Raw genomic sequence first — 12,178 nt, 5'->3', positions numbered from 1 at the left:
ATTATATTTTAAGTATACTTTTAATTAATTAAAAATTTACCTGAATTTTGCAACTTTAATGTAGTAGCTTTTGAAAATATTTATGCAAAAATTGATTTTTATATCATTTTAAAATTCAAAAATGATCTTCCTAATTTAACAGTTGTGATTTTTTTAAAATTTTGGCAAATTTTAAAAGCATTTTTTTTCACTGTTTTCAACAATATATTACTTTGTAGCCCGGGCATCCAAAATGTTTTCATTGTTTCGTCAAATATTTAATCGCGGAATTTTTTTTTCCATTGATGAAAGCTGAAAAAGTATCATACTAAATATTGTCTCTGAAGTTTAGAAGACAAATAAAATAGTGAAGTTACAATTTCACGGAATTCAAAAAATAAATAGAATTGTAATTTACGATTTTAATATCATTAAGATATTAAGAGAGTATCACCGTTAGAAAAGTTCATATACACAATAAACTAAACTTAAGTATGATAAAATAACACGGCTTTAATGTCACAGTTAGACGGAATATGGGATACGAAGTGTTATCTAAACGATTTATCTAAAGTCAAATAAAATCTGTATTCCTGGTGTACCAGCCGATAGCCTGAGGTGTCTAGTTTGCTGTAACGTGAAACAGCACATTGCAATTTTTTACTCATTGATCATTCAGAACAATATTGTTTCTTTTCATATATAGAATACATGAACTACAGCAAATAAGCAGTGCATAAATGAAAAAAAAATTAATATTTTCTGCAACTTATAATTTTGAGACACTTTTTTTATGATCCAGATAAACACATGTAAAAAATAGTTTTATAAAAGTTTTAATATCAATCATTGCCACTTTTATTCTCGTTTCAGTCAGCTGAATTTTGTAAGAAAAGTAAAGATATTTCCTTAAACAAAAAAAATGCATTTTTTGAAATGTCTGGATTAAACGTTTATAATAAGAAATGGAATAAACGAATTTCTTTTTTTTCCAAGGTCTAGGCAAACTAAGCATTAAAAACTTTTTGAAACCTTTCATGAAATGTATCTTTTTCTTTCCTAAGTAAAGCTTTGTGGCTTGTTATTCTTCCCAGCACGTAACCGCGCCTCGAAAATTATAATTCTCTGGAGTACTAAGTACTGTGGTGGAAATGGAAAATAAAGTAACACCGCCATCCTACAGAACATGTAACAAATTACTCTTCTTTGTTTAAGTCTAGTAATTTTCTTGCCCAGTGGCTTAGTTCCGTGACTAATTTTGCTAAGCACTACAATTTTAGAAGATGAAAAACGAAGAAAGTTAAAAAATTGAAATGAACACAATTTCAATCTAGGATAGCTGGATACGAAAAACTTTAATGTGAATGCATTTGTGCTTACTATTTACTATTTTAACATTCCAGTAGCTGTAATTCCAAAATCATGTCTCAAAATTTTGCAGCAAAGTTGCAGAATATAGATCGAAAGAAACAGCTTTCTGTTTTTGTTATTTCAAATATAATTTTTCATTTCAAAATTTAAAACAACTAGAAAAGAAGAATTAAAGAATAGAATAATTAAGAAGAATTAAAGAATAGAAGAATTAAGAAGAAGAATTAAAGAATAATTAATAATGAACGCGATAGGTGTAAGATAATGGTTATCTTTGCATCACATCAGTGGAAAAAAAATGTTCCAATAAATGTGTATTGAAAAGTAATATATATATATATATATATATATATATATATATATATATATATATATATATATATATATATATATATATATATATATATATATATATATATATATATATATATATATATATATATATATATATATATATATATATATATATATATATATATATTCTGAAAACTTCGACAGTTTATTGCGGTGAAAATTGAATATTATCTTTAAACATAGTAACAGTAACAATGTAACATATAAAGGAAAACAAATATAACCCATGACAATAATTATGACAATAATATTAATAAAAGTAAATCAATTTTTTTCAAAATAGTACTGAAAAAAACGATCAAAATGTTTCACAATATATGACTATGTTCAGGATGAGTTCTTTGGAAAATGCTCTGAAATAGTTACATTAAAAAATGTTTGCTTAAAACAGATTGGAAAACTATGTTTGAAACCAAAATGCACTAATTATATGAAAAACGTTTTAAAAAATTGGGAACATGGGCTTTACTTTTACTAAAAAATGGCCTAAAGCAAAAATAATTTGTTTAGTTGTTTATCAATTAATTTCCTTAAAGTTTTGCAGATAGTTTAAAAAGTATATTACCTTTTTGAACTATAAATCAACTATACTTCTATCCTCTCTTTAAATATTGATGTACCACAGAGGAATAACATGAAATTTGCATTTTTTTCTCATTGTGAGACATTTATATAACTGCAGAATATTTATATATGAATATAATGGTTAGTTTTTAATTCATTATTTGTAAAGAATATTGAGAAATTATTATATCAAATTTAAATACATATTAGATTTTAATTTATAATTTTTTTTGTCAGAAAATCCCACCAAACATTAGAATTTCAGAAATTAGCTTTTAAAGATATAAAACAGTATTTAATGTAGACACCGTATTTAAATGCAAATATAAAAAGCTATGTAACATCTCAAAGAACGAATTTTGGAAGAAAATTTAAATAGTTTTGTAAAGAAAACTGCTCAAAAATTATAAATATTAATTTTTTTAAAAAATACTTATTTAAAAAAAATCGACATTTAATTGCGAACCTTAAAAAAGGATTCTTCCTTTTTCTGTTTAGTATTGCACATAAATGTTATCGTAAGTATTTTCAGTTTAAAATTAAATCATTTGAATTGTTTGAAAATTTTATTATAGTGCCATAATCAAGTATTCATATAATTTTGCTTTTCTTTATTTTTTTATGAATTTTGAGGACAAAAATATTTATTTGCCAAGAATTATCTTGGCCGAATAATATGAATAACCTGTAAGTTTTATCATATACAATCAAGTAAATTCCCAATATCACAGCTTGGTATTATTTCTATGTTGGTTAATAATTACTTGAAAATAATATAAGAATATAGATACAGTAGACTCCCGATTATCCGTGGGCGGGTTATCCGCGTCTACCACACATTTTTTTTTTTGTTGTACAAGCGTAAAGCAAAGAAAATAAAATTTTCATTAACAAAATGCATTTTAGGTTAGTTTTGAGTGATATACTAAAATATTAAGCGTTAGTTAAATATTTCCTATTGTTTATTTTACATTTTATTGTACATAAAACGATTTTTCAAAGTTGGAATAACTGTTCTCTCTTTTTCTACACCCGTTTTTAGCTTTTTTCGGATTATCCGCGATTTTTGTTATCCGCTGCGGCCGCGCCACCCAATTCCACGGATAATCGGGAGTGTACTGTACTAATAATATTTCTCCAACTCATGTTCTGAAATTTATGATTATTTTATAACGAAACTTATAGCTTTATTGCTGCTTTTCTTCTTACGAAAAAAAATATTTTTTATTTTAAATATGGATTTTAATTGAATTAGAATACACTTGGAAGCCCATTTAATGACTCTCAAATGTTCATCATAACCTAACAGTAAATTTATGAAGAATAAAGCCGGGGACTAATGAAAAAGGGCTTTCCGAATTAATTTATTTCTTATATTTTTGGGAATCAAGGTAAAAGCTATCTACAAATGCATTCATCAATGAATGAGAAAACACTCAAAAACTGATCTCTTATCCTTGTGCTACATCTTACTGAATTAAAAAAAATACCGGCATACTTTGAGCCTTAAACGTCAGTACAACATCCAGGTCCAACGAACAATTCTTATTCGAATCAATTATTCCAATATCCTTGTGGAATGCATTTTTACTACTACAAAAATCTAACTGAAATTCTATAATAGACCTGGGAATAGAATTACCATTCAATTCAAAATGAATGGTAATTTCTTCAAGACTGGCATTCACGATTATTACACGATTAGAATAAGCGTTGACAGCCCTAAATCAATCATTGACAACCTCCTCCGAATTATCTCTGGAGGTTTTCAAAAAGATTCACACTGGGGGAAAATTATATGCACAATGAGTGGTAACTTCTTCCTCGAGACTGTCATTCACGATTATTGAACGATGAAAATGGGTGTTGACAAACATGCATCCATCATTGACAGCCATCTCTGAATATGCTTTATACGTTTTCAAGGAGTTACAAATGGGAGGAAATGCTCTATTCGCAATGCAATGGTAATTTCTTCACCGATACTGTCATTCACGATTATTGTACAATGAGCAAGTGCATTGACAGCCATAAAAACAGGGTCTGCCTCTCTTATATCTCTGAATACATAACAATGTTTGTTGTTGCCGAATATTATTCCAATAAATCTTCCCTATCCTGTCCCAATGCCTCACTAAAAAAGGAATCTAAAAATGCCATAATGTTCGTGTTCACATACTGAGTGTTCTTCCGGCGAATAAAGACTATGAAGCAGATTACTAGGGAAAATCAGTATTAGAAAGTAATGCAAATGTCTTTTAATTTGGTGTTCTGATAATTAGTTATCAACTCCCCCCGACCGAAATGTTGTGAATGTAACATGCTTGCTATGATTGTGGGCAGTATCAAAATATATATACGTTTGTTATTTTGAACCTGCACCAATCGTGTATGCCGGCAGCTATTAAGAGATATCTGTAATAATTGCCTATTTCAAATGTTTGTGGACTTTCTAATCTTGGATGAGTTCTACTAAATCATCTTTTTGCATTTTAACTGTGTGGGAATTACTGTCATAGCCTTGAATCTTATTTTTTGAGGCACTCAAAAGTTCCTAGCACTGAGTTCCCTAGCACATTTACGATTAGTCACGCTCCAATCAGCAATCTGATATGTATAAAATCGCACGTGGAGGTTTTCTGATCATTACTACTCTTCGAAGATAACAGGATTACGCGATCTATCCAAAATACGGAATAATCTCCATATTTTGGATTTATATGCCAAAAAAATTATGTTTTTTAGATCACATTCCTTTTATCATAAAAAAGATATAGATTTTAATAAAAAAGTAATTAGAGTAAACTTTTTCAAAAAATTTCTTTTTTCCGGTTATTCTGTTAATGAAAAGTTTCACGAAGTCATATATAATATATATTGAAATATGCTTTCTCTGATAAGATCTTAAAGTTGCTTTCCTGTATACGCATAAAAAAGGCGATGCTGCCTTGATAGATGATATTTTATAATAAATAAATGTTTCCCCTAATCAAACTAATTATACAACTAATATCGATATTCAAATGAATAATTTTGATATTTTCTGTTGGATTCCTAGCTTATTTAGCCGAAAGCGAGCTATGCTTGAAATAAAAATGGTTCTGTGATTTCGGAAGTAATAGTTTGAAAGGGGTCTTAAATGAAATTACACAATTGATGTAAATGACAATTAGTAAAGTTTTGAATTATTTATTTTCCTATACTTTAAAAGGAATGTGCAATAATCTTATAAGCCGGATTATATTTCTGCATTCTCTAAATCGGGATCAAAAACTTAAAACTCGTCCAAAAGCTGATAATAACTGATAAAAGAAACAATTTCCTAATTAAATGAGGATTATGTATTGCAAAATGTTTCAATAAATATGTCTTTGCTTTTAAACTGTTATTTAAGAACAGAAAATAGTTTTTAGCTTACTGATAAATCTTATTAAAATACCTACCGCAGACTGTTATGAATTTACTGAGGCTACGTCTCAATTTATTACGCATAAATAATATTTAATTAAACAGTTCAATTGATGAAATTTTTTTGATAAGCTGTAATTATTCAATATTGTAAATAATATCTTCCTATCTATCAGACGATATCTTATTCCCCGTCTAACATTGTTACATAATTTGTCTGAAATTTAATTTTAAAAAAATAACAATTTGTGATTAATTAGTACCGAAATGTTATTTTCAGCTTGCACTGAAATTATATTGGGCAATGAATATATATTTATTTTAATATTTAAGTAAATATATTATCAATTGAGCAGCTATGCTAAAAACATCCAAAATTCTAGTAGCTTAGATATCAAATGGGAGATATATCCAGTGATAAGATTTTAATTTTAATAGCCTGATACTATTTTATTTTAGAAATAACTTCAACAAGCAGCTTTATCGCGAAGATTACTGACTTTTTATTCTGTTAAATATTAATGTGAAATGCAGACTCTTTTTAAAATTTTTATTATTTTTTTTATTTGATAAGACCGAACAATATGAACGGAACTAATTAAATAATAAATCAAATCAAATTATAATGCATGAAAATTCAAAAGGGTTTATAGGAACTATATATATATATATATATATATATATATATATATATATATATATATATATATATATATATATATATATATATATATATATATATATATATATATATATATATATATATATAGTGTTACATACCTGTAATGTGGCTTCCCACCACGAATAGTTTTATCGCAACAAAGACTGTTTTACGGTTAGCCCTGTAGGGTGTTGATTGGGTACCGCGTCAGTGATCTTAGAGCTTGGCGACAAACTTGGCGAACATTTCGCGACGAATTTGGTGACTTTGGAGACAGAATAGATATTACTAGCTAGCTTATTATTTTTCGAAACAGTTTGGGATTGAATCCAGTATTTTACTATTTTAATTTAAACTTTCAACGTTGCTGATAAATTGTGTACTCGGTACTCCAGAAGAATTGGTCCATGGAACTCGTTGGACTAGAAATCTAGAAGATAATACAGCCTTCCATGAAAAGATGAAGATAAAATCGAAATCCTAAATTTCTAGGACTATCGATTTTTTTTTTTTTTTATCCTCCAATTTTACTTTATTCCAGCATCATTTTTTAAAAGAAACAGAAAATGTTTCTTTCATAAATGAAGATGCTGAAATCGAATTTCGACAGATGTTTTAAAAATAAATAAGTGTAGGAAAATCTTATTTTTAAGGAATGTTTTTATATAAAGCTGCAAAAAATAGAAAAGAGAAATTCATTACCAAAGTATAAATATGGCAAATAAAGTCATGCATATAATATATTAATTAAATACGCAAAGTAACTTCATTCTCAGTTGCTTTAAAGATTTTTTACTGTCAATTAATGTATTAATTTTTACAAAAGTCCTTTTGTGTTCGAAAATTTTGTTAAAGATTGTTACATATATTATTCTAGAGGAAGACTGTAAATGCATGCCAATTGGAATTCTATGTTCTATAAATCTTTATCTATCTTTAAATGTTTTGAAGAAGATTCAATCCAGAAAAATAAATGAATAAAAATAAATAAATAGAATGAAAATAAAAATATTGTCATGTATGCTAGGTAGACCGAGAGACGATACGATTCGTTTTACATACACGCAAAGAACATTTATTAGTATTAAGATGCACAGGCACGAACGAGCATAACAACAACTACACCGAACAAGTACAAAACTAAGAACTACGGGAAACAAAAAGGCAAAAAAGCAGGCGCGCGTCACACAGCCTGGAAGGTTCTTTTATAATCTGGCTGTTGCCAGATACATAACAGTTCCTCCCCGACAAAATATAGAGTCACAGGACCAGTCTCTCTGGAGGTCTCCTGATTCGGTTTGAGCGTCGGAGTGGTACATCAGTTTTCGGCTTTCCGGAAGCATCTGGTACAGGCCCAGGTGGCATCTCATCACTTGGAGTGGCAGATACAGGTACATCCTTAGGTTCAGGGACAACTTCAGGTACAGGTGCAGGCGGTTCCGATTCAGCAACATCATCGGATACTGGCTCATCTGGAAAATTCAATTCTTTATCGTAAATTGGAATTTCAGTATCAGCTTGGGATAATTCAATCGACTTCCCACATTTCCTTATTTGATCTACGTGTCTCTTCCAAATTTCATTTCCAACTTGTATGCTATAACTCAAAGTTCCATCTCGGTTTATAATTGTTCCAATTTTCCATTTGTTAGGTCCGGAATAATTTCTTACGGCTACTTTCTCCCCTTCCTGAAACTCACGCAAGATAGATTCTGTGTTAAGTCTCGAACTCTGTTTCTGAACAACTTTGTCTCTCAAATTTGGTTTAAAAAGATCAAGCCTAGTGCGAATACATCTCTTCAAAAACAAGGCACTCGGAGTTTCTCCCGTGAGTGAATGTGGAGTTATTCTATACTGTAATAAAAATCTTTGTAATTTCACATTTAGATCTCCAGAATCACCTCTACTGGAATTCAACGAAGCTTTGAACAACTGCACTATTCTTTCTGCCTGTCCGTTCGAAGCAGGATGGTAAGGTGCTGAAGTTATATGTTTAATATTATTCAGTTTCAAAAAATGTCGAAATTCGTAACTAGTAAAACTTGCGCCGTTATCACTAACCAAAGTTAAGGGAATTCCATAATGAGCAAAAAGAATACGAAGATGATGAATTGTAAAACTAGCTGTAATATTTTTCATCGGAATGACTTCTATCCACTTCGAATATGCATCAGAGACTACAAAAAACATTTTACCCATAAAAGGACCAGCGTAGTCAACGTGTATCCTTTGCCAAGGTCCATTTGGCCATTCCCACGGATGTCGATTTATCCTTGCTGGTTCGTTCCTCGTTGCGATACAAGCTGAACAGTTCTGAACAAAATTGGCTATACTGGCATCCATACCTTGCCAATAGCAGTAGCTTCTAGCTAAGGCCTTCATTTTGACAATTCCAGGATGTCCAACATGAAGTTCTTCCAAAACTTGATTCTGGTACTTTTCAGGAATGCATACTCTATGACCATACATTATGCATCCATTTTGCAATGAAAATTCAGATTCTCTACCTTTCCAAGGCACAGGTAATTCAGTTCCAGATTTTAAACTTTCATACAGTTCGAACAATTTCCTATCAGTTTTAGTAGCTCTAGCTATGTCGGTTGCTGTAACAGGCATTAATTCAACTTGCGAAATATTTGTCACGTCTGCTTCAGTCAAGTACTCACAGCCCTTGTCAACTGCTAGTGGTAACCGTGAAAGTGCATCTGCATTGCCATGATTCTTTGTGTTTCGATACTTGATTGTATAACTGAATGCTTGGAGAAAAAGTGCATAATGAACCATTCGTGTTGCTGATAGACATGGTAAACTACGATTAGGTGCGAAAATTGATACTAGGGGTTTATGATCGGTTACGAGATCAAAATGTCGACCAAATAAATATTGATAAAATCTCTTTACTCCCCATACGATACTCAATGCTTCCTTGTCTATCTGCGAATAATTACGTTCCGTTTTAGTCAATGACCTTGATGCAAACATTGCTGGTTTTTCTGAACCATCTGGCATAATGTGACTTAAAACTGCTCCTATTCCAACTGGTGATGCATCAGTTTGTAATACAAGAGGTAACTTAGGATCATAATGGCATAAAATTCGGTCTGAAGCAATTTCTTGTTTCAATGCCTTGAAAGCTTTTTCACATTCTGCAGTCCACAAAAATTTAGTACCTTTCTGCAGTAATTTATTGAAAGGAGCGACACGAGTAGATAAGTTGGGAATAAATTTTCCGTAGTAATTGACTAACCCCAAAAAACTCTTCAAATCAGATACAGTTTTTGGAACTGGTACCTTCGTAATTGCATCGATTTTTTCTTGTGTTTTGTGGAGGCCAAATTTATCAATTGTATGACCACAATAATTCACAGATTTCTTAAAAAATTCACTTTTCCGCTTATTTACTCTGAGACCATATTCTTCTAGTCTCTGTAATACTAATTCTAACCTTTCAAAATGCTCTTGATCATTTCTCCCCGTTACGGTAATATCGTCTAAAAATACGTGTACCCCCGCGATGCCTGATAAAACTTGTTCAATGGCTCTCTGCCACACTGCCGGAGCTAAGGCTATACCATAATTCATTCTCTTGTAACGGAACAAACCCTTGTGAGTATTGATCGTCAATAGATGTCGGTCCCGCTCATCAACTAACATTTGAAGGTATGCCTCAGATAAGTCGATTTTAGTAAAGAACTCCCCTCCTGCCAGTTCAGCAAAAATGTCCTCGATACGGGGTAAAGGATACTGCTCAATTTTTAGTCCCGAGTTGATAGTCACCTTATAATCACCACAGATTCGTAGGTTCCCATTCTGCTTGATAACAGGAACAATTGGTGTAGCCCACTCACTATATGTCACCGGCTCAATGATGTCTTCTGCAACTAACCTCTTAAGTTCAGTTTCTATTCTTCCTTTTAAAGCAAATGGTACTGGTCGAGGTTTAAAAAATACCGGTTTGTAATTAGGTTTCATTTGAAGACGGCAACAAAACTTTTCCAGTTTCCCGATACCCGGAGAAAAAATGTTCTCATACTTTTGAAGCAAGATATTTAATTTATTGGTTCGAGAATTACAATTTCCAACCCGAACTGCTTTAATTGAGCTCCAGTCTAATTGGAAATTTCTCAACCATTCACGACCAAAAACTGCATTTACTTTTGCATGTACCAAATAAATAGTTTCTGTATTAATTTGATCTTTGTATTGAATTTGCACCACTGCTTGGCCAGCTGCTGTTATCATAGAATTATCGAAATTCCTAAGCAATAATTTGGTAGGCTTAATGGCTACATCCGGACAAAGTTTCTTAAATTCATTCACATTCATACAACTAATAGCAGCACCAGTATCTAATTCAAATAAACACTTATTCCCTTCAACAAAAATTTCTAATAAAATCTTATCCCTTGCATGTTGTGGTGATTTAACGCTATTAACTGGTACAGTTTCAGAACAAGATTCTATTTGTTTAACTGTTTCGTTACGTTTTGAGCGGCAGACTTTTGCCAAATGCCCGTTCTTTAAGCAATTCCTACACTGAGTGTTCTTGTGCTTACATTCGTGAGCTAAATGTTGAGTACTATCACATCTGTAACATTTCCGAGATTTATCAAACTTCTTTGTAGGTTCAGATTTCTTAAATTTAGAAAAATCTTTTTTGATAGTTTTATCTTGCGAACTATGTAATTTTTTTATCGATACCATTTGATTCTGAATTTCACGCACATCTCTCTGAGCAGATTCCATTGCGAATGCAATGCTCTTAGCTTTTTCGTATGTTAACTTATCCTCTGCTAACAGCTTTTTCTGTATATTTTCGTTTTTGAGACCCATCACCAATTTATCACGAAGCATCGTACTTAAATTGTTCCCAAAGTTACAGTGTATCGACAGTTTTTGAAATTCGGCACAATAATTTGCAATGGACTCACCTTCAAATTGCTTCCTCTTGTAGAAACGAAACCGTTCTGTCATCTCCAGTGGTTTAGGATTCAAATGTTCCGAAAGTAATTTTACGATATCTTGATAAGTCAATTCAGAAGGAATGTTGGGAGTGGCTAGATTCTTTAACAATTTATACGTTGTTGCTCCCATAAGGCTTAAAATAGCAGGGACTTTCATTTTATCTTCGATCCCATTAACAACGAAGTAAGATTCTAAACGTTCCACATAACTGGACCAGTCTTCCACAGACGCATCATAAGATTCAAAACTAATGTTCGAAGATCCCATCCTCGTCGCCAACTCTTTTGTCATGTATGCTAGGTAGACCGAGAGACGATACGATTCGTTTTACATACACGCAAAGAACATTTATTAGTATTAAGATGCACAGGCACGAACGAGCATAACAACAACTACACCGAACAAGTACAAAACTAAGAACTACGGGAAACAAAAAGGCAAAAAAGCAGGCGCGCGTCACACAGCCTGGAAGGTTCTTTTATAATCTGGCTGTTGCCAGATACATAACAAATATAAAATCACTTTCTTCCATTTTCAGAATACTTCTGATGAATAAATTCTTATTATAAACACTTTAAACTACTCATTTTAATATCAGATGATAACTGAAAATTTTGAAACTTTTATAAACTTAAGACAAACACATATGATAGTTTAAAATATGGATTCTTAATTCCATCTCTCATGGCAACTGTGATCATTTAAGTTTTCTTTAATATTTCAAAGAAAAATGCGTCAGATATTATAAATGAAAATATTTTAGGAATTTGGGAAAATTTGCTTATCTGAATATTAATAAAGCGTAAATTCATCTACGACTTCTTAAATTGTTGAGATTTATTTCCTCTATCTTATACCAAACAGCCAGCAGAAATA

General features: G+C 31.1%; 1 protein-coding gene across 1 annotated transcript; it reads right to left on the bottom strand.

Annotated features, from left to right (window-relative positions):
- Positions 1 to 7,597: 7,597 nt before the first annotated feature.
- Positions 7,598 to 11,735, bottom strand: LOC129973095 (uncharacterized protein K02A2.6-like). Its single transcript, XM_056087481.1, has one exon. The coding sequence runs from the start codon at positions 11,591 to 11,593 to the stop codon at positions 7,598 to 7,600; it is 3,996 nt and encodes a 1,331-aa protein (XP_055943456.1). The 5' UTR covers positions 11,594 to 11,735.
- Between the last annotated feature and the right edge of the window lie 443 nt (positions 11,736 to 12,178).

This window comes from Argiope bruennichi, chromosome 1, assembly GCF_947563725.1.
Source record: "Argiope bruennichi chromosome 1, qqArgBrue1.1, whole genome shotgun sequence".
NCBI lineage: Eukaryota > Metazoa > Arthropoda > Arachnida > Araneae > Araneidae > Argiope > Argiope bruennichi.
Note: the sequence above shows the minus strand (reverse complement) of the source record. Positions and strands in the feature narration are given on the sequence as shown.